The following is a 24,300-nucleotide window of genomic DNA, read 5'->3' as shown; positions in this document are numbered from 1 at the left end:
AAACTTGTTCTTTTCATCTTCGAAACTAATGGGAGTTCGTTCTATTAAAATTCAATATCCATAAGTGAATTTTCAGAAGAAGCAGAACTTTTTGATGATGTTTATATATCTATAAATATGAATGATGCAAATTTTGGGTCCTACAATATCAGACAACAAGATACAGCCCAAGCTTCAGCTCTTGCTAATTAAACGAATCAATTAAGAGACTACGGTTGCAACTGTGTAGCTGCTGTTCTATAGTAGCAATAACAACCCCACGGGGAGGTCTTTTACTACATTAAAATGCTGTCCTGCACAACTCCATCTGATATTATTAGAAACAGTTATTTGTGTCTTGCTGTCATATTAGTAGCAAAGGCAAATTATGGAAATATGCAGACCAGAATGGTCCCAGTATGAGATCAGGTTGGGTTTTCAGCCTCCAAGGGAACAATTGCTGAAATTCCAAAGTTCCCCAAAGTTCTTTAATGGAACTGATAAATCTATCAGCACAGCATCCATTTAGAAGCTAGGTAAGGGTCACATATTTACATACTTTCCTGCTAAGCTGATACAATTCAACTAGATGAATTATCATATTAAGTTTACCCTCCTGAGTTAAACTGATGGAGTTCGAAATTGTTTTCGATGGTTGTCATTAATCGCTGTTACTTCGTAAATGCTTACTTTGAAATCTAATTGTGCTGGTGTATCAAGGGGTCATATTAATAGCATTCTTAATGGTAAATCTTTTAAAACATGTTTATTCTACTGATATTATCACTCAAGCTTTCAAAGCTAATAAGAAATAAAGTATATTTATTATCAATAAAAACTTAATTTAAAATGTACAATTTGAGATTTAAATTAGCTTTAAGAACTTTACCATCATTTGGCTTCATTAGATCTCTGGCTAAGCTTCAAAGACATAGAATCTGATAGTTTCTCAAGAGTCCTTGGGTGAACACCAACACCACAGCCATGAAGACGCTGTTCATTGTAGTGTAAGCTCGTTTTCCCTTTCAGGCAATAGGATTGTTTGTACAAGAAAAAATATTCAGTCTCACTGAGATATACTTGCCTTAACACTATAAAAATAATATATATGTAATCATATAATATGTATTCTTTTTTTGTCTTATAATAATATATAAAATAATATTATAAAAATAAATAAGTAGTAATTACAATGCAAAAATTTGGGATAAAATGGTCACGAAGTATTCATTCCTACTGTGAAGCATAGTTCAAGTAAGGAATTCTGGTTAAGTTAAACACTATCTCTTCCATTTCTCCGTGAGCTTATACTGTTTGAAGTACACAAACTCAGAGCTTTACCAAAAACAGGAAAACAAAACAAACAAAACCCAGACAACTTACAATTTGAAATAGGCACAAATATCCTGGGAACATTCTGGGATATGTAGCTTGCTAATTAAATATATATTATGGTCTGAAAGTTTGTGTCCCCCCAAATTCATATGTTGAAGTCCTAATCCCCAATGTGATGGTATTTGGAGGTGAGGCCTCTGGAGGGTAATTAGGCTTAGATGGGGCCACAGGGGCTGGGCCCCCACGATGGCATCAGCACCCTTCTCAAAAGAGGAGGAGACATCAGAGCACGGCTTGCCCTTCCGCGTGCTCACCCACCCACTCACTCTTTTTCTCTCTCTCTGCCAAGTAAGAACACAGCAAGAAGGAAGCTGCCTGCAAGCCAGGAGGAGGGCCCTTACCAGAAACTGAATCTGCTGGCAGCTTGATCTTAGACTTCCCAGTTTTCAGAACTGTGAAAAATTAACGTCTGTTGCTTAAGCCATCCAGGCTATGGCATTTTGTTTCAGCAACCCGAGCAGACTATGACAGTTGTACTTAGCAGTTACTACAAGGAGCTCCCTGGATTATACAGCCAAGCAATTTGTTGTAAAGGTACTCAGATGGTTAACAGATTGACTTTAAAGTTAGAGAGACTTTGTTTTGCATCCTGGTTCTACCAGTTACTACCATAGTACTATTATTTAATCCCTCTCTGCTCACTTCTGTCTTCTGAAAATTAGGCATACCAATCATCAGTGTTTCATCATGTTTGCACGCAGGATAGGTGACTCTAGTCATACGGGTGATGATAACAGGTGTGAAAATACTAGGGAAAATAAATGGTAGTACTCAAGTGGGGTATTATTATGAGATAGACCTAAGAAGTAATGCTCTGTTTATAAACTATCTTTTTAGGTAAGTTGCCTAAGTCACTTTTTAGCTTTTCATATGTGTCAAATATGATCTCATGTCGATATATTACGGTATACGGGGTTGAATAGTGCTTTCCAAAAATTCACGTCTAACCAGAACCTCAGAATGTGACCTTATTTGGAAATAGGGTCTTTGCATAAGTAATTAGTTAAGATGAGGTTTTACTGGATTAGGTGAGCCCTAAATCTGATGACTGGTGTCACTGGATTTATGTTTACACAGTCACAGGGCCGAAGGCCATGTGATGACATTCCAAGAGATTGGAATGATATGGCTAAAAGCCAAGGAACACCAAGGATCGCCAACAACCACCAGAAGGGAGGAGAGAAGCATGAAACAGATCCTCACCAGAGCCTTTAAGAAGGAACCTACCCTGCCCACACTTTGACTTTAGATTTCTGGCTTCCAGCACTGTGACAGAGTAAATTTCTGCTGTTTTATTGCCCAGTTTGTGGTAATTTGTGGCAACAGCCCTAGGAAACAAATACAGAGTCTTGTATAGTACATTTGGGAAGCAGTAATGAAATCAATAGATACTAAAGGCTAAAATGCGGACTCCCTGAGCACATGTACACACACCCAGGTTAAATGAGTTGCTCTGGGTCATAAAGGCACAAATTTAATCTCTGAATGCCCCATTCTATTAACTCAGAAGTCTTTGCCTTCATTATACAAAAACACTACCTAACAATTTTTAAATCAAGTTCAAACATCATAACAGAAAGAAGTCCTTACACGTGGACTGAAAGTTGATGAGCCAAAGTCTGTAAGGTGGACAGAATAAATCTATTGAAATAAATAAATCTACTGAATAAATCCTTACCTTTTATATCAATAAGTTCTATAAACAGAAGATGGCCCCTTATGTTCCCAGGTTGTGTTTCAGGATAAGCTGGGCTATACATCAGCAAAAAGTCAACACTGAGATCTCAGGCCACTGGAGGTGGGGGCAGCACTGCTCATCACCATTCTCCACTAGGGACCCATGCTAACAGAGGAATACCAATGTCACACGCAACTTACAAGGGGGGCACAAAGGTCTCTGACCAGAAGTGACACACATTACTACAAGGAGACAATTTTCCCTGGGTCTTTTGCATTTTTCCACTTCTTGTGAGCAAGATACTGTTTGTCTTTGTGTTGGACTATCTTTTTAAGGATGTTTGTGTAGTGAACAGCCTCAGAAGACAGATAGTGTCTCCCTCTAGAACAAGGGGCAGGTATGATTACTGCCCATCATAATAGACTCAGGTTCCCTAAACTCAGGGCTCCTCTCCTGTAATGCAACCCATTGTATGTGGTGTCATTCTGCCATCTTTGGATCGCCCTGGGGGAATTTGGGATCAGGGAAATAGTACGAAAGCAATAATACTCTGATCACTGCTAGTGCTGTAATAAATTGTCCTTCATCTCATGTCTTCTACCAGCATCCATGACACAGTAAGAGGCCAATTTGTCAGCTTGCAAGTAGGGTAAATCTCATACCCTTCATGGTTCCTGACATTCACTTTCACTCATAGCTCTTAGTCAGAACTAGTCATATGATCCCAACCTAACCCTTCTTGCCTTATTATTAAAAATCCACATGTCATAAATCGACTAAATTCATATACTTACACAGTCCCACATTGTAGAGAAATGGACAAAGGGTTGAAGCGGTGCTTCACAGAGGCAGACACTCAATGGTAGATAAAAGGACAGGGCCAGTAAACATAAGAAAAGATGTTCTACCTCATTAGCAATCAGGATAAGCAAATTAAAACCACAATGAAGACACTGCTATTCACATTGGCAAAAATCACGGAGTCTGATGATACCAGGTGCTAGTGCAGACGTGGAAGGAAGCGAACGCACTCAGTGCACACAGACCCTAAAGAAGCTACTGCACCTGTGTCGCCAGCACACGTGCTCCCACACAGAGAAGTGCTGGGGTAGCGATGAGAATCATAGCAGAAACACTGGATACCTCCCAGCTGTCCGTCAGCAGCAGACCTTTTCATCAACACAACAGCATCCTACACAGCTGAGCATAAATGAATCACACCTACACGTAACACAAGTGAGTCTCACAACAACATAGAGCAAAATACTCAAGTCACAGATGATTCCAGAATATAATTCTATGTACATCAAGTTTAAAGGCATGTAAAACTAAACTACATATTATTTAGAGATGTAAATATGCGGGAAAATTATAAAGAAAAGTGAGGTATGAGAAATACAAATCAGGAAGAAGCTCTCCTTGCAGGGTGACAGGATGAGAACGTGCACACAGACACCTCTGAAACTAATGTTATGTTTTAAGAAAACTCCCTGCTGGGTACCCAGGTCTTTGTTGTATTATTATTCTTTATAACTTATATACGTCTTAAAAATGTTCTTTTACACATTTTTATAAATATATAAAGTATATTTATAACATTTTTGTATTTACATAATATCTAACGCCAAACTTTTAAAAGTAATGAGATTTGTTTTATTGGAAATGAAAATCACAAACTGAGTTTTTTTAAGTTCCGAGTGAGTAAAAAGTGAATGAAATGAATTATTTTTAAGTTTGTACTTTCTGTAAGTTGAAATACTAACATTTTTAAACCTTGTTTTTAGCAAAAACAAAAGTACTTCTCTTAGCCTAGAACTCCTCTTTGAACATTGAAGGTCATGTTTATCAACAAAAACCAACTTGTATAGAAAATTCTATAAGGATTCTCACAAAGACAAATATATACTTGTGAAGCATCACCTTTACCATGTAACATGCTACTGCTGTTCCTGACCTGCATGTCTTGGAAAAGACATTTGCTTTAGACATCTTCGATTAAAGCAACACATGCTAGCTGGAAATCAATCTGTATCTGCTGTAACAGTCTCACTATCTTCAAACCATTTCTTGTCCTCTTCCCTACAGATCTATTATTGCTAATAATACACACAGAAAAATTCAATAGAGCAAAATACATTGGCCGTCCAAACTGCTGTGTTGTTGAATTTTAGAGTAATTAGAAATTACTCTAGAAATTGTGCTAGAAATTGACATTCCTACTCAGTGTAAACTGTATAAACAGAGTAGACACATAGCCTCCTTGGAATTCATTAGCAAGTAATCTATCATTTACTGGGGTGGAGGGAAATGTCAGCTACAGGCAATTCTCTTTTCCTCTTTTCCCTTTTTCGGGTGACTTTTTGTTGGCTGTTTAGGTAGGGGAAAGAGGGAGGAGAGAGGAAGGGAAGAGGGAAGGATGGGGGAGGGAGGGGGAGAAAGAGGGGAAGGAGAAGGGAGGGAGGAGAGGGGAAAAGATGGAGAGAGGGAGAGAGGAGGAAGGTCAGGAGGGAGGGAGGGAGTTTTGCTAATAAGTTTTGGGTGTAGGAAGTGGATGAAAGAGTAAAATTAAAAGGCACTTGCTGGTGGAATAGGCACTGGAGTGAGCTGAGAAATCTGCTACCTTTCCTTGCTCTACCTACCAAGTAGATGTGAAACCTTGAGAAAGTCAAGTGATCTTTTCTGATGTATAGTTTCCTTCTTTGAGGAAGACAGCTTAGTTCAGCTCTTTGATCCCAAACAAACAGCCCCCTGCACTTTCTTTTTCTCCATTTGTTTCTATATTTGCTTTCCTCACTTTTCTTTTTCAAGTTCAACACTTCACACTGGCCAAGTTCATCCACTCATTCACCCAGTACTTACTAACTGCTGCTTACATGCCAGGCCCTGTTCAGGGCACTGGGTAAAGAATCCTGAACAAAACAGACAAGGAGCCCTGTGCTCAAGGAGCTTGTCACTTTAAAGTGGGGAAGACAGACAACAAATATGTCAAAAAAGTGAAATATATAGTATGTCAAACAGTGGTAACTGCTAAAGAAAGAAGAATAAAGCCGGGAAAGGGGGAAATAAAAGGTGGGAAAGTGAGAAATAAAAGGTTGGAAAGGGTGACCGAAATTCTAAATGGTACTACCAGGGAAGCCCCCCAGAGAAGGTGGCTATTGAGTAAAGGCAGGAAGAAAGTGAGGGAAGCCCCTGTGTAGACATCTGGAGACAGATGTTCTTGGCAGAAGAAAAACAAGTGAGAAGCCCCTGCAGCACGTGCCCCCCATGGAAGAAGAGCTATTTGACCACTTTTACTGCTATGTTACTAACAGACTAGGGAGCGGGGTGGGGTGGCAGACCCCAGCTACTGCTCCTTCTGACAGGAGATGGCGAGAGCCTGGCCAGGAGTGGGTTGAGAGTGGGAAAGAAAGGGGGAGTCAGGGTAATGCCAAGGTTTAGCTCAAGCTGCCAATTTCTGAGACAGGAAAAACTGAAAGAGAAATTTTTTGTTTGTTTTGTTTTATTGGGGGGGTGGGCTTATGGATATCAAGGGCTCAGTTTTCATTATATGAAGTTTGAGAAATCTATTAGAATCCCAGTAGAGATGTCAATAGCAGAGATGACATGAGTGGCCTTCTTAGTATGAGCACTGAAGGGCAAAAAGCAGTTCTACACATCCGCATAATGCAGTTCTGTGCAGCCCTTAAAAAGAATGAGTTCTTTATGTACCGACACAGAAAGACGTCCAAGATTTATCATTGCATGAAAAGATGTGTAATTCTATTTCTGGAAGAATGTATCTATTGTTAATAACTTAAATATCTCTACGGGACAGGATATCTACCTCTGTGATGGGTAATTTTGTGTCAACTAGGTGAGGCCACGGTATCTAGATATTCAGTCAAACATTTAGATGTTTCTATGAAGTTATTTTTTGTATTTTCATTTATTTATTAATTAATTAGAGACAGGGTCTCACCCAGCCTGGAGTACAGTGGGGCAATCATAGCTCAGTGTAACCTCAAACTCATGTGAAGTTATTTTTTAGATGAGATTAACATTTAAATCAGTAGACTTTGAGTAAAGATCTCCCTCCATAATGTGGGTAGGTCTCATCCGATTAGTTGAAAGCCTTAAGAGAAAAATTCCCAAGCAAGGAGGAACTCAGCCACCAGACTGCCTTTGGACTTGAACAGCAACTTTCCAGGGTCTCCAGCCCGCTGGCCTACCCTGCAGAATTTGCACTAGCCAAGCCTCCGCAACTGCATAAGACAATTCCTTAAAATAAATCACTCTGTCTTCCTCCATACACACACCCCTCTGTTGGTTCTATTTCTCTGGAGAACCCTAATGCCACTTCTTATGACATATATTTAATACTATCTAAATTTTTAAAAAAATATAATATGTATTAATTCATCAGAAAAACAAGAATAACCACAAGTCTTAGTTCCAATATTTAAAATTTAGGTTACATTGACCAAGTACCTACATATACATATATATACTTATTATACTTTATATACATAAACTATACATACATCTCTATACAAATATAAACAATAAAGCACAGAGTAAGCATACGTTATTAATATCCTTCCTATATCAATGGCTGTAAAATCACTACTTTTTTGATCCAAACCACAGGCCTCTCTGATATTCTCAATAAACTCAGAGAGCTATCTGAAATACCCAACGTGACTCTAAATACCAAACAAGGTATCTAAAAGACATGACCAGACATTTCAGATTATAAATGATACTTAGTAAATGAATAAATGGAGAAAATTCAAATATATTAGTAATAAACAGAGGAATAAAAATTAAAATAAGGTACCTTTTAAAATAAATTATTTTGAAAATTATAACTACTACTGTTAATTATAAACTTATAAGTAAAAATAGTAATAATAAAGTGAACCTTTTTTCAGCAAAGTTCATTAATTTTGAAAATTATAACTAATACTAGTGAGAGTGCAAAGAGATATTCTAATATGTGATGCGTGGTATCCTAAAGAGATATAATATAATTGGCAACATGTGTAATAAACCATAAAATTATTCATGGCTTTTATTCTATTTAGGAGAAAATATATCTTAAAAAAAAAATCTTATGCATGTTAGAAAATAATTCCAAACATCAAAAAAGGAAAACACATGAAGTTGTTCCCTAGAATACCATTTGTAATGGCAAAAAAATAGAGGTAATTTCAATACCTAACATTTCGGATTTAAGGATAAATAAAATATATGACCTCTATTCATCAGAATGTTAAATATAGCTCCATTAATAACAACATGAAACATAATAGGATCTTATGTGAAAAAAAATCAAGATACAAAATTATGATTCAATTTCATTAAAAATGTGGATTTGAAAGGACCTAACAGAGAAAGCTAGAAAGAAAGCTGAAAAAAAGGTCAAGGTCATTATTTTCAAAAGCAGCTTTATATAATATGCTCTCATTTTTATTATGAGAACATGGAGAAAATCTTCAATAGAAAAAAGTACTTAAAATATTCAACAAACTGAAAATAATTTGTAAAACTATTTTCCCTCTAATAAGAAGGAGCTAAAATAATACTATCATAGAAACTTCTCTAACATATTAAACAACCCATTTCTTTCCTTTTTTTTTTTTTTTAAAGAACCCATTTCTTGCACAAAGTAACAACAAAATAAAACCATAATGGGCCCAGCGTGGGCCACCTGTTAATCCTAGCATTCTGGGAGGCTGAGGTGAGGTGGGAGGATTGCTTGAGCTCAGGAGTTCAAGACCAGCCTGAGCAAGAGTGAGACCCAATCTCTACTAAAAATAGAAAAAATTAACTGGCATAGTGTTGTACGCCTGTAGCCCCAGCTACTTGGGAGGCTGAGGCAGGATTACTTGAGCCCAGGAGTTTGAGGAAGTTGTGAGCTAGGCTGATGCCACTGCACTCTACCCTGGGCAACAGAGTAAGATTCTGTCTTAAAAACAAAACAAAACAAACAAAAGAAAAACACTATAATGAAGCCAGGTTCATACAAATGGGCTAAACCTGGTTGAACATTTTCATTCTCTATAAATTAAGAGAATACAAAAAGTAATAATTCTTTCATACTTACCACTGTACCAAGAAACTGAATGCTCATGTTTCCACCTGCATCTCGAGAAAGACACTAAAAAAAAAGAGAGAGATAATGAATTTGCATGCCACCCAAAAACTTGTACATGAAATGTTTATAATAGCCAAAAAAACCCAAACGTCCATCAACTGATGGATCAATAAACAAAATATATCCATACAGTGGAATTTTATTTGGTCAGAAAAAGGAATGAAGTGCTGATACATGCTACAACAGAAGTTGGTCACAAAGGATCACACAGTATCGGATTCCATTTAATTGGAAATTGCCAGGATAGTTAAATCTATACAGACAGAAAGTAAATAGGTAGTTGCCTCTAAAAGGAGGGGTGGGAGGAAACGAAGCATGATTGCTAACTGATGTGGGGTTTGCTTTTAAGGGTGTGAAAATTCTAAAATTGAGCATGGTAATGGTTGTGCAACTCTATGAATAGACTAAAAGCCACTGAATCGTAACTTCAAATGGGTGAATCACATGGTATGTGAATTATATCTCAATAAATTAGTAATAAAAAAGGATTAGCCTTTATTTAAAGTAACAATGAGAACAATGCAATTCTTCCATGTCCAGAAAGTAGTGAAAAAAGAAATAACCTGTTATGTATTCATGTACGAAGTATGCTTAAAGTAAATATAACATTATTATTTATATATATCTTATTTGATTTTTGGTTAAATGTAAATAATAATACTAAAAATGGATGACTAAATATACACTGGAAGTAAACTATTTTTTACAGATTATTCTCACCTATAAAATCGCACTATTTAATCCTAGTCTATTTCCCCAAAATTTTCATATTCTGTGCTAATCAGAGAGGGTCTAGTAGCTTCCAAAACTACACACTCAAATAAAGCAGTTCTAATTAAGCAGCATAAATTTTTTTTTTTAAGTTCCCAGATATAGTCCTGGAGGAAGTATTAGTGGTTTTCATTCAATTGCATGCCACAAACAACCACAGATATATCCCAATTTTATTCCTTTTACAGAAGTAGAGGTTTTCCAACTCCCATCTCTGTCATCACTATAGTAATAGCACCCAGAGTGGACCTCTAGAATTCGAGCTGAGTCCCTGGTTCCTCAATTGAGGAAAGTTAGATCAATAATAAAAAAAAGTGGTTTAATGCACAATGTTTTCCCTACCTGTAAATATTGCCAAGTGATTTGACACAACAGTAATCTCACTAGCAAACTCAAGGCAAAGCGGTATTGAGTAGAAAATTCAAAATCAGTATGTTACCATTTTGATCCATTAATTTCACTTCTAAGAATTTATCCTAAGGAAAACAATTATAGGTAGGCAAAAAAATAAAGCTATAAAAATGTCAGCACAGCATCGTTTATACGACTGAACAATGTCAAGCAATCTAAATGATCAGCAAAGAAATTGGTTAAATAAATTATACTATTCATCCAGGCAGTCATTTAAAAACTTTAGAGACATGAAAAATTTTTATAGTATATTTCTAAGTGCAAAAAGAACAAAACAGTATGTTTGGAATAAGTCTCATAAAAAATTCTGTATGTTACGAAAAATTCTAGAATAAATAATGTATATAAAATTGCTGTTATTTCTAGGTGAAAAATCTTAGTTGACCTTTTTTCCTTATCTGTTTCCCTATTCTTTTATATGGACATGTTTAACTTCATAAAGGCAAAAAGAGATAGAAGGAAAACAAGATGGAATAAAATAGACTCCTTTCCTTAGTGTCTTAAGGGAGAGACAAATAAGAACTGAAGGGTGACTCTGAGGTTCTGACAGTGGCGCTTCTATGTCAGTTATTCAACTCTTGACTACGTGTTGAGCACTGCTAGCTGAATTAATACTCACCTGTCAGGAGACTAAGGGAAAGAGAACAAAATTATAAAATAACTATAATTCGATATGATAAATCCATAGTACAAAACATTATGGAATAAGAGGACAGACCAACTATTAATAAACACCCAGAAAGGTTAAGGCAGACTTGCAGATAAATACTAAAGCTAGATATTAAAAACTGAACAGAATTCAGCCATTATGGAAAACAGTGCAAAGGTTTCTCAAAAAATGAAAAACAGAACTACCACATGATCTAGCAATCCCACTATTGGGTATATATTGAAGAATGAAATCTGTATATTAAAGATATATCTGCACTCCAATTTTCATTGTAGCAGTATTCACAATAGCCAAGATATATAACCAACCTAAGTGTCCATGAGTGGACAAATGGATAAAGAAAATGTGGTTTATATACACAATGAAATACTATTCAGCCTTAAAAAAAAAAAGAAGAAAATCTTATCATCTGTGACAACATGGATGAACCTGGAGGACATTATGCTGAATGAAATAAACCAGGCATAGAAAGACAAAAAGCATATGATCTTATTTATGTTTAGAATCTAAAAAAGTTAAATTCATAGAAGTAGAGAGTAGAACAGTGGTTACCAGGGGCTGGGGTGGGGGTGGGGGGCTTGGGCTTTGTCTTTGGGGACAAAGGACACAAAAATTTCAGTTAGAAGGAATAAATTCAAGAAATCTATTGTACAACATGGTGACTATAACTAATGATAGTGTATTACATTCTTGAAAATTGCTGAGGGTAGATTTAACATATTCTCACCACAAAAAAAGATAAATGTGTGAGGTAATATATATGTTAATTAGCTCAATTTAGCCATCCCACGATGTACACATATTTCAAAACAACATGTTATACATATGGTATGCTTTGTCACCTCTAAACCTTAGGCTGAAATCTGATCCCCCAGTTTGGAGGTGGAGCCTACTGGGAGGTGTTTGGGCCATGGGGGCAGATGCCTCCTGAATAGATGAATTGCCCTCCTTCGGTACGAGTTCTTACTTTATTAGCTCCTGAGAGAGCAGCTATTAAAGGATCTGGCACCTCCCTCCCCTCTCCCTTGCTTCCTCTCTCACCATGTGATCTCTGCACACACCAGCTTCCTTTGTCTTCCCTCCTAAGAGGAAGCAGCCTGAGGCCTTCACTAAGAGGCCCAATCTTGAACTTTTCCAGACATCAGAATAGCGGACCAAATAAAATTTTTTTCTTTAAAAAGTGTCCCATCTCAGGTGCCACACAAAATGGATTAAGACGACATGGTAAATCTTGTCAATTAAAAATAAATTTTTAAAAAATGAGCAGTAATTCTCCAAAAGAAAAGTGAAAGAGAAACTTGTGGGCTGAGGGGACAGCTTATGCAAATTTCAGATTAACAAACACATTGACTGCCACATTGGAAAAAAAATTTTTCCCTGGGGTCACAGTATTTTATTAAAACAAAATGATCTTTCTAATTTGTTATTTTTTATTGTTTTCTGTGCATGAATTATATGCAACACAATCCATGTTTTCAGAATTCAATTGTCAATATTAATTGTAATAATAAAAACATCAACAAGTAAGATTTTCATGAATCAACTACAGGGTTTTGTTTCATGAGGCCCCAGGCTCAAAACCTAGTATGAGTTAAATAGAACTTACATGGCAGTTAACGTGTTAAGAGAAATCCTGGTGAGTTTAAGGAATGTTGAGTAGTTCAGCTTGGCCAGAGATTGGGTTGGTTAAAGGATGGAAGTGGCAAGAAGGGAAACTGATAAGGAATTATAAAGCCGGGTCATGTCTTGTACAGAGAGGGCTCAACTTGACAAAGTGCATATACTTAAGAATGGGGTGTGACATGTTTATGTTTTACAAAGATGATGGTCTGATGTCAGGCTGAAGATACACGGGAATGGGGAGGGACCCGGCTAGGAGGCCAAGTAACATGCCACTACAATCTTCCCGACTGGCCAAGCAAACACAACAGTATAACTAAGTCTGATTCATTCATAGGACCTTAGAATTTAGACAGCAAACAGACGTGAAAGACAATCTTAATTTTATTTTAGAGATGAGGAAACTAAGGCACAGGAATATAAAAAGTAATTTCCTATACTGCAACTCTCCAAGAAAAATTCTTAACTTGGTCCTGAGCTCAAAAAAAAAAAATCATCACAATAAGCTTTACCACAATAAGCTAAACCACTGAACCGCGGTGTGTAGGAAAAGTCTGGGCCTCTAGCTTCGTACAACAAAAACTGGAAAGGTAGCCATAGACCAATAGGCAAAAATGAATAAATGTGGCTGTGCTCTAGTAAAACTGTATTTATAACATAAATAATGAAATTTGAATCTCACATACTTTTCATGTATCATGAAACATTATTCATTTATTTTTTTTTCAGCCATTCAACTTGTGAGCCCTACAGACGGTAGGCTGGGTCTGGCTGCCTCGTGCTCTCAGCCACCAGTACTTCTCACCTGAGGACTGCAACAGTCAAATAAACGATTTTTCATCTCCACCACTGGGCCCACAGTGACTTTAAATCACATCACATTGTTCTCCTATTCGAAATCTGCCAAATGCTCTGCAACATGAATGGAATAAAACCCAAAATCTTTGGCCCCTAGATGATGGTCCCTGCCTACCTTGTCCTACTCTCCTTCTGGCCTTCCCACAAAACAAACTTGTTGCGTCTCAGAGCCTTTGTGCTTGTCATTCCCGACACCTGGGCTTCTGGCCCCCAGGCTTCTGCATGGCTGCCCGCTTTTTCCCACAGGTCTCAACTCAAAGCCAGCCGTTCAGAGAGGACTCGTTAACACCCTAGCTAAAAGCTAGTCGCTTCCTATCAGTTTATAGTCTTCATCTAACTTCTTAGTACTAAAATTACCTTATTTATGTCCTTACATGTTTAGTATCTGCATCCCCTGCTGGAATGTCTCATTCCCTGCTCTATCTGCAGTGTGTAACATAGGCGAGGCCGCACTGGGCCTTCCCTTCTATGTAGGAGACACTAAAGCAATACCGTCATTCCCTTTCCTTACCCTACAAGGATCAGACTCATTCCTAGGCAAATAAAAGTAATTTTGCAATAATGGAACTAGGTTTAAAAACTTAGATTTTCACACTGAAAACAATTAAACTGTATCAACAAATGTGTAACCATACCTGTAAGTACCAGTAAGTTGCCCTTAACTTTGCATTCAATTTAAAGCAGGTCACAATTACATACATAATGACTACAGCCTTTTTCTTTTCCCTACATTACCATAATCTATATAGAAGGAAAGGAGGACAGATGGATGGAGGGAGGAAGGGGCTAAAAGCTGACATAGATCAGCAATAAAGATTGATGAAATGGGAAATAGGGAAATGAAATTTCACTCAAAACTGAAATTTACTTCTATCTTTCCCAAGAGAAATATACACATTTCCCACCATCCAGGATTACGAAAATTAGCTTTTAGAAATAACAAAAACCAAAGTATTCGAAGCCTAAAATGAGTCTGACACATGCCAAAACAAATATAAACAGACCACTTGGATAAGCTAATAGCAAAAGTCTTCATAAAAATTAAGACTTTTACTTGATGAAACATATCTACTCTTACTATTTTCTCCAAATATTTTATTCCTTTTCCTATTTTTAAATGGCATTTCATAGCCAGATAAAAATTTTTCTTTTCTTATTTTGATAGTCTGCTCCAACACTTACAAAATGGATTCCTTTTTATTTCTTTAAAGAAAAGAATACTTTAAAAGTAAGATTTTGTTAACAAAATGATTTCAACATTTGTTAGAACCAAATTCATACCAAATTAGCAAGATTACTCACACAAAAGCAAAAACATTCACAAAACAATGTTTCAAATGTTCCAAAAATATCTTCCTAGGATAATAAAATCAGAGGCCATTTTACCTTAAAAGTAATGTCACTGAACAGTAAGAGGAAGAAATAGTAATAGTTTTCTTTTTCCTCTCACTGATTTCCAACCTGATAATATGTTTTAAAGGCCATTACTGTGGGATTTGTCTTATCGGTCTCCAGTGCAGCTGTTTGTATTATTTTCCACATTTACTATAATCAGTGTTTATATTATTCAAAATTCTCTTCCTCTGGCAGCCACTAAAATACAATTTTCTAGTTAACAGATAGTAGAGGAGAAAAAGTGTGTTTGTGGGGGGAGGGGAGACTTTCTGAAAGACATTTTCCTATTATCTTAAATTTCAAAAGCAACCCCAAATCATAAAACGTATGTTGCTAGAGACCAAGAAAACTGCTAAGCTTGTAGGACTACATTATGAAAGCAGGTAGCCTTGCCTCTAAATTAATATTTTACATTACAGTTGTAAATATCAGCTGTTAAATTGTGATTAAATTTTTTGAAGCATAGTGAAAGGAGTTATTTCTGTTCTACTGGGGAGCTTGTTTCTAAGATGTGAACCGTAATTGATGTTTTCAGGAATGTGAAAAGGAGATGGTTAACAATTATTCTTTCATTTTCTATTTCTTTAGAAAAAAATGCCAACCTTTACTTATTCTAAGTTATATATTTATATATCCTATACGTCCTAAATAGATGGTTTCATATTACATTCAATGATTCTAGAGTAATCACATGCACATAGTACAAAATAATAGCTAATTACTTCTAAGAGGTTGGGGTGGGGAGAAACATTTTAAAAACACGTAAAACATTTATTTTAGGACTAAAAACATAAGTCGATTCCTTCCAAATCCACTTAAATTTTTGTGCTGGCAAAGAACAGGTAAAAATGTAAGCCCCTTTATTTAATTTTCTAATTAAAATATTAATTTTACCATCTATAAATATCTATCAGGATTAAAATTAAGGGTTGTTCTTAAAGGTTGTGGGAGCTATTTGAATCTGAAAAACTGAAAAGAAAATGATTTATTTTTGGCTTCCTCTCTTTATGTGGATATGAAAATCAACAATTTATTTTCTTCAGAAATAGAAAGTTAAGGTTAAAATTTTAAAATCTATTCAAATTCTATGTGGACAAGCAAATGTATCACAGATATATTTGTAAATATATCACAGATAGTTATACAATCTGCAAACACAATACCATTTCTTCTATAATATTCATGTGCTTGCATAATATCGTATATTACACCGACTCTCCAAGCATTTTAAGTTATTATGTTATATAATCTATTTATTAATAATACTCTAATCAATTCACAAGTAATCCATTTAATCTGGTATTCTGCAGTACATAACAGATTCATGTGACACTACTCCAAATTTGTCTGCTTTAACATAGAAAATTAGTTCCACTTAGTTGAGTATCAATGACCTATTCAATATAGACGCAGTAGTGCTGCAATCAGCACTGCACTGTTATTTATAATAAATTTATCTTCTCTTGAAAATACTTGAGCAAGAATATGAGAAATAAAAGAAAAAAGCCTTCAAAGGTACACCATGAATAGCTTCACATCACACAAATGCAGAAATTGTTAGACTTTAGCAGTATCTCAAGATATTTTCAAAAGTATTTAGCTACTCTTCAGGCCTGAAGACAACCTGCTGTGAGCAGGTGGATAGAAGAAATCATGCCACACAAAGAAACAGGCCAATAGCAGTTAGTTGGCTCTGCTTGCAAATGTTCAAACAACTTGACTATGCAAAACGAAAATCCGGTATGTAAAATGCTAACAAGAGACAATATATTAAATCCCAGTAGATAAATTACATTGTAAGAAATGGAAAGCTATTTGTTGTGTAGTTCAAAGTAAAACTGAACTCTTTCAAGGTTAAAAAAAAAATTACTTCACAGGAATAGAGTATAGACATAGTAAAAAAAAAAAAAAAAAAAAAAAAAAAAAAAAGTTCTATTCATCCGGCATGTTCCCCACTACAAAGGTTCTAGGGTATATGAAGACAACAGAGAGTGAGCTCAACATGGCCAGGACCCAGCCAATCTTTTGTTTTGTTTCATCACTTTAATTATATGCCGTAGGCAGGACATCATTCCATTTTTTAAATATAGTTCTTATTTTTTAAGACTTCTAAATTAAAATTAAAATTTAGAGAGTTTGTCAACTAGATGATAAATTCATCTTCTGTTTAAACATAAATTCAACTCATCTATTCCTAGTTTTAAATGATAAAAACCAAAACTGTGGTTGACACATGGAAGGGACACTTAAAAACCATTATGTGGGGTTTTGTTTTCATCTATAAACACTCTCTGATTTACAAAAAATTTTGCCTGTGAGTTATCCAAACCAGTAACCACTAGCTACACGTGGCTACTGAGAATCTAAAATGTGACTGGTATGATTGAGGAGTTAAATTTTCAGTTATATTTAATTTTTATTTTAATTTAAAAATAAGCAGTGTAACATTTTTCTATTAAACACAACTTTACTGTTTTGCTGGGACTACATTCCACTCTAACTATTCCATATTTTAAAATACTGTCGTATTGTACACATGCCAGATGTCAATGTTGTTTCTGGTATCACGTTAATAATTTTTTATATTGTTTCATGTTGAAAGGATAACGTTTTGGGTACATAGGGTTAAATAAAATGTGTTGGTAAAAGTAATTTCACTTGTTTTCTTATTATTTTTTAACATTGCTACTAAGAAATTTTAAAATACATATATGGCTTGTATGAGATTTCTATTGGATAAGGCTGTTCTATTCTACAACTTTTTAAATTGGTAATTTGGAAATCAGGATATATCTTTCCACAAAAGAAATATGAGACATGATTGTTAGGTTCTCAGATTATACCATTAAGACCTATATAATAAACATCATTACTGACTGACTCTACTTCTGCAATGAAAATAATAAGAAAACACTGGTAAATATACAACATAAAAAAGCAAAATGTGAAATACTGTCATTTTATTTTCCTTATATAATGGTATTTGAGGAAAAGTTGGCTAAATTATTAAAGAAATAGGAAAACATTTTTTTAAAATTCTAAAGAGAACTTTTAATTGTTTTTAAGAGTTTTCAATGTTTATGTCCCTGGTTCTTTATTATAAATTATTTCACTTTAAAATATATGATCTCCTCCTCCTTTCAGGCAGATGTATCACTAGCTCTATACTCAAAGTTATCAAGAAGGATTAGAATTTTTTCCAAGAATATGATTTTCTTGAAGTCAGAAGAGAAGAGTACTTAAAGCAGCTAAGTGGATATGTCGGAAAGACACTGTGTCCAGCAGACCTCACTGAACAATGAACAACGCGTTGACACTAGGTGAGAAAGAGCATGAATGACATATGCACAAACCTCTGAGAAAGAGGAAATCAGGAAAAACTGGAGGCAAATCCTTTTCTACACCTATCGATACCTGTCTATATCTATCAATAGGTGGTAGTGTGGGCCTAAAAACAGCTTAGGGCTGCCCAGGGCAACTGGAGGCAAATAGGAAAGACATTTATTTGACTGGAAAGAAGCATGCTTGATGACAGGCACCTCTGTGGGCAGGTGCTGAGGAGCCCTCCTGTTACTTTTTCCTCTCATAGAAACTCTGGTGATTCTGTATCTCAAGAGATCCACCAACCACTCTAACAGAGTATGGATTCTGCAAATGTTGGAAGGTCAGGAATTAAAGAGGATTGATAAAACAGTTAAGAAGGCTATCTTAGGAACATGGTTTAATTTGATGAAGGCTTAGAAAAAATAAAATCTCAATCTTCAAATGAAAGTATGGATAAGACATATTTATTTCTGAAATTCCAAAATGCGAGATGACTATCCATTCACCCACATACCTATTCATACAATTATTGTACCTTTAAACATGCCAGGAACTTAGCAAGGCAGTGGGAAATCAAAGTCAAATCTAAAAGGAAACAGGTGATTTAGATTAATTAAAAGCCCTTAGTAACCTATGAAATTCATTATCCCAATGATAGTACATGCCAAAATACAATTTGCTTTTAAAGGAATGAATGGGTAATATCAAGCTCATGAGGTTTAGGAAAGTGAATAGCCAATGTGATCTGATTGGATGAATAGGGAGCTAATTCTTAAAGCAAAGGAGTGCTGTCTCCCCATCTATCTCATCTCATCACTTAATCAGATAAAGAAGTCAAATGCTACTTTTCATGGAGTCACAGGGGATTCAGCAATAAAACGAAATAGATGCTGAGTACCCACATATCTTTAAGGAAGATGCTAGATTAGGCTGCTTAGTAAAACATGCTAAGAAACTATGAAACCAGCAACTGTCCATCTCCTACCTCAAGAAAAGATAAAAGAGAAATTAAAAATTAATTAGAAGAGGTTGAATTCTTAAACTAAGAATTTGAGTTTGAACACCTTAAATGAAAGGGACTTCAGAGAAACATTTATTCATTAGAGTCCTTAGTTGATGACAAAGCAAAAAAAGAAGTTTATACTTTGTTAGTTTGGTGAGGCAAGGATTTATAATTATTAAATATTTCTTGTGGCCCAGATGTGGCTTGTGCAGAAAGGACCAGGCTGGGTCATGAGGGACCCTGCCAACAAGAACAGCTGGAGTCAACACAGGGTTGCTCAGGAGGCTGAGGGCAACTGGAGAAGACACAGCAGGCGTGAAGGGTTCTGAAGGTGAGAAATCCACCCAAATCCACAAACATGTCCCAGAAGCCAGCAGCTAGCTTTGGACATCTGCCATGTCCAAAAAGAATGAATGCCAGATTTCATCTGCCCAGTCAACTTGGTTCCTGTGCTGTGCACCTCTGGTCTTTACCCCATACTGCAACTTTTGAGAGACCCCAATATAGCAGCTATGAAGTGGGAGAGGGTATTGCCTGGGCTAAGAAAATGATACCCCAAAGTGAAGGCCTCAGAAGCAACCTCAGAACTAAAGTCTCTTGGACCTTCTCCTGCCCTCCTATCTCTCAATCCTCGTTCGCCCTGGAAGAGAGTCATAGAAACCAGAATTCCTCTTCCCCAAAGCCAGCCATAAAAACTAGAAATATGACTCTAACCTTCCCCTGTCTTTCTATCTATGAGCTGGCCACAAAGAAATTCTCTAACTTACCTTGTCTGACAGTAGGTCATAAGACCTCCATTCCAGAGGGGTGCTGCCCCCAACTTGGGAGGAAGCAATGCTACAACAGAGGGGCCAAGAAAAATCTGAATGGACAGGCCTTGCTGGGTTCCTCGCCTTAGTAGCATTAGCTCATATCCTTTGTCCAGTCACATTCCTACACACTGTCCATTCTTCATTGGCTTAAGCACAAAAACGGACAGTTTTCCCCGTGTCTTTGGGACTTCATTCTGAAGGCTCCCATGTTGTGTAAAACTATGATTAAATAAACTTGTTGTGCTTTTCTGTTATTAACCTGTCTTTTGTTATAGGAATGTTGGCCATGACTGTTATGATGGTGAGGAGAAGGATCACTGACTTTTTGCTCCTACAATGTAAAGTAAGAAGGAAGAAAGCAACTCTCTCCTCTTCCCTAGTAAAGGTTTCTTGGTCTGAGGTCAAACTGAGTTCAGGGAAGAAAGGTTTTACCAGTTTTGATAATATAGTGAACTAGACATACTCTTCTCTCCCAAACAGAATACTGCATGTTTATTACCTGGTAGCAAGAGTACAGACTGAAAATTGTATGTGGTTTTATACAGGGAAGGAAAGAACAAGTTGAGAGAAAGGGTTTGAAAAAACAGCTGTAAGAAAGTTGCTTCTATTGCACTGAAAAAGTGCCATTTATGCAGTGAACTTGTTACATAGTATTAATAGATAAAGGAATGGCAAATCTTAGGAAATACTCTGTTTCCTAGATTACTATCTAGGTAGATCGGGTTTCACAGTGTTACCCCTTCACGCTCATTAGGATGGCTATTATCAGAAAAACAGAAAATAAGAAGTGTTGGCAAAGATACAGAGAAATTGGAGTCCTTGTACACTGCTTGTGGGACTATGATGTGACCACTATGGAAAACAGTATGGAAGTTCCTCAAAAAATTAAACATAGAAGTACCACATGACCCAGCAATTCCACTTCTGGGTACACACTCAGAAGAATTGAAAGCAGGGACTCCAAGAGACATTTGTACACCTATGCTCATAGCAGCATTATTCACAATATCCAAAATGTAGAAACAACCCAAATGTCTATCGACAGATGAATAGATAAATAAAACATAGCATATTCATACAATGGAATATTATTCAGCCATATAAAGGAAAGACATCATGTCACGTGCTACAACATGGATGAACCTTGAGGACATTATGCTAAAGTGAAATAAGCCACCCACAAATAGACAAATACTGTAAGATTCCATTTAAATGAGGTCCTAGAGGAGTCAGATTCATAGGACAGAAAGCAGAATGGTGGTTGCCAGGGGCTGGGGTAGGGGGAATGAGGGGTTAGTGTTTAATGGGTACAGAGATTCAGTTTGGGAAGACGAAAAAGTTCTGGATATGGGTTGTGGTGGTGGTTGCACAACAATGTGAAAGTACCTGATGCCATTTAACTATACACCTAGAGTGACGAAAATGGGAAATTTTATGTTATACAAATTGTACCACAATTTTTAAAAATCCTGTCAAGCGTACAAAATAGTGTTGGAGAAAGAAAAACCTATGAGAAGAGCAGAGGATTTCATCTCAGATAGGCATAGAACTCTAAATTTCTATCACTTTTTTCTGCTTTTATAGATTAGTAGATGGTTGATGGCTTGGTTTGTAAAAACAAAGAATGGAGAATTCACTATCAAAAAACTCATCCTGAGAAGATAAGCACCTGAGAATGACAGGCAAGTGTGGGAAAAAAAAAGACAAATCAGATCAAAGCAGGAGCTCGGGTGTTTGTTGGGGAGAGAATTTCATGATCCTTATGGTACCCACTGAGTGCAGAATAGTGCTTGTCAAGTCCTTATCATCAACCTCTCTCAAACTCAACCCCTTTTTTCCTCTACACTGCTAGCACCTCATGGAGGATGAGAACAATAACATGATTGTCTTCTAAATGAACTCCTTCTCCACTTCTCCCTTCAATCCTTTAACTCTCCTTTTATGAGGTCACATTCATCTTCCACAACAGCATTTTGATGGATGTTACTTTCCTCTGCAAAAAGTTTCAATGCTATCTTCATTGCTGATTGAAATGCAGACTCTAAGTTCTCATTCACAACCTGGCTGCTCTAACCTATTTTTCCATGCGTAGCTCTCATTACCTCCCTATGTGAATGCTTCCTAATTCACCTCCCATTCCACTCTTTTCTAAGGTACAGCTCAAATATTTTCTGATACCCCTGGCCTGCAACAAACACACACACAGACAACCATTTAAAGTGGCTAAAGGTTCCCTAGAGATAAATGAAAAATGAAAAGGAGCAATTGGCTGAGAGCTTGTAGAAGCAAATACAGTGACCAGAGTTTCATATTAAGGGAAAAGTCATCCTTTTGTTTACAATTAATTGAGAGACACTTCACAGAAACACTAAATCTTTTAAGAATTTTGGGGTTGGAAAGGTGAGAGGGTGGCAAGCTAGTAAGGGGGAGAGAAACAGGACTATTCATACGTAGTGCTGGCACAACTGGTTATCCATATTTTAAAAGTAAAATTGGATCTCTAGCTCATACCATATACAAAAGTCAATCCCATGCAGATTAAGGATTTAAATGTGAAAAAGCACAATTTAAAAAGATTTAGAAGAGAATATTGGCAAGTATCTTTATGAGCTTGGGAGAAGAGGATTGTTTAAACAAATACTATAAAATACACAAACCATAAAGGAAAAGAGTGAAAATTCTGACATTAAATCTCTGATTTAAAACTTCACTTGGATAACTTAAAAAGATAAAAACACAAGCTACAAACTAGAAGTCATTTGTAACATATAACTGATAATGGATTAGGATCTATAACATATGAAGAACTTTATGAGTCAATAAGAAAACCACAAACAATCCAATAAAAAAAAGTGGGCAAAAGCCATGAGCAGGCATTTTGCAGAAGAAAAACAGGACTGCCAATATATATATTTTTTAAATGTTCATTGTTATTACTAATCAGAGAAATGTACGTCAAAACCACAAAGAGATACCATTTAAACTCACCAGTCAGGAAAAACCTAAGTGGTCTGGGAATATACCAAGGATTCACTAGGACTGAAGCAAAACCAATAAGGGCACAGATTCTTGGGTTCAAATTCTGGCACTTCCATTTACCAGCAGAATGCCTTGAGCAAGCAATTTAGCCTTTACAAGCCTCAGGATAACACTAGTAACCACTTTATTGGATCGCTGTGAGGATTAAACAAACTAATACAGATGAAGTGCTTAGAATAGTCAGTGTCTAACACAGTAAGCATAGAATAAGGTTAGCTTATTATTCATATTAATATCTTTATCGTCATCACTATTGGTGGGCATAAATTGGTACAGCCACATAGGGAAAACCATTTGGCCTCACCATGTAGGATAAAGATGCAGAGTCCCTACAGCACAGCTATTCCACTGGCATATGCCCTGGAGGAACCCTTATTTCAAGGGGAAACATGTAGCAGAATGCTCACAGAAGCACAGTTCATGACAACAAAATAATGAAAATAGCATAAATGTCTATTTTAGAGGAGAATAAATAATTTGTGCTATATTAATATGATGTAATAATATATAACATGGAAGCCAATAAACTAAAACTACAGGCAGCAACATGGGCCAGGCCAGTCTGACAAACTTAATACTAGCTGACAAAAAGCAACTCCTGGAAGAATATAGAGTATGGGCCAATTACATTAAGTCCAAAAACATGAAAAGCTAAACAATGTATTGTTCACAGGTTTAGTGCATATGTAAATATCCTAAAGTAAGGCAAGGCAGTGATAAATTTAAAAATCATGATGGTAGTTCCCTTTAGGGCCCCCAGGAAGGAAAACTTAACAAAGGGGGAGCAGTAGCATTACCAGTAGCATTGGCAATGTTTCCTTTTTTAATCTAGATAGTGAGAAAACAGCTTTTCATTGTGCTATTCTTTAGCTTTTATACAGATATAATACACATTTTATATTTAATAATATTTAATAAAGTTTGTTAAGCATTAATGATAAATTAATGTTTAATAAAAAATTTAATAATATATAATACTTAATAAGTTGATGTATATGCACAAAAATCCAGGGGAAAAAGAATAGCAGTTATAAAAATCACTTGAAAAATACCTGAGGTAGTATCCATTCCATAGTTCTCAGAATTTACCATAAACAAGTGCAAAGAGAAATACACACACACACACACACAATTAATAGCATTTTCATAGCTATTTGCTTGGGGGTGTTGAGCTGAAACTCTTGGAGCAGCACAGCCCATGAAGGAGCA

General features: G+C 36.1%; 1 protein-coding gene across 1 annotated transcript in view; it reads right to left on the bottom strand.

Moving 5' to 3' along the window:
• PCCA (propionyl CoA carboxylase, alpha polypeptide) overlaps positions 1-24,300 on the bottom strand; it is a 375,245-nt gene that overhangs the window by 61,400 nt on the left and 289,545 nt on the right. Inside the window, exon 20 of the mRNA XM_012644433.1 lies at positions 9,138-9,191. Within this exon, the coding sequence (XP_012499887.1) occupies positions 9,138-9,191 (54 nt within the window). The remainder of the gene's footprint in view (positions 1-9,137; positions 9,192-24,300) is intronic.

Source organism: Propithecus coquereli, unplaced genomic scaffold (assembly GCF_000956105.1).
Source record: "Propithecus coquereli isolate 6110/MARCELLA unplaced genomic scaffold, Pcoq_1.0 Scaffold212, whole genome shotgun sequence".
Taxonomy (NCBI): domain Eukaryota; kingdom Metazoa; phylum Chordata; class Mammalia; order Primates; family Indriidae; genus Propithecus; species Propithecus coquereli.
Note: the sequence above shows the minus strand (reverse complement) of the source record. Positions and strands in the feature narration are given on the sequence as shown.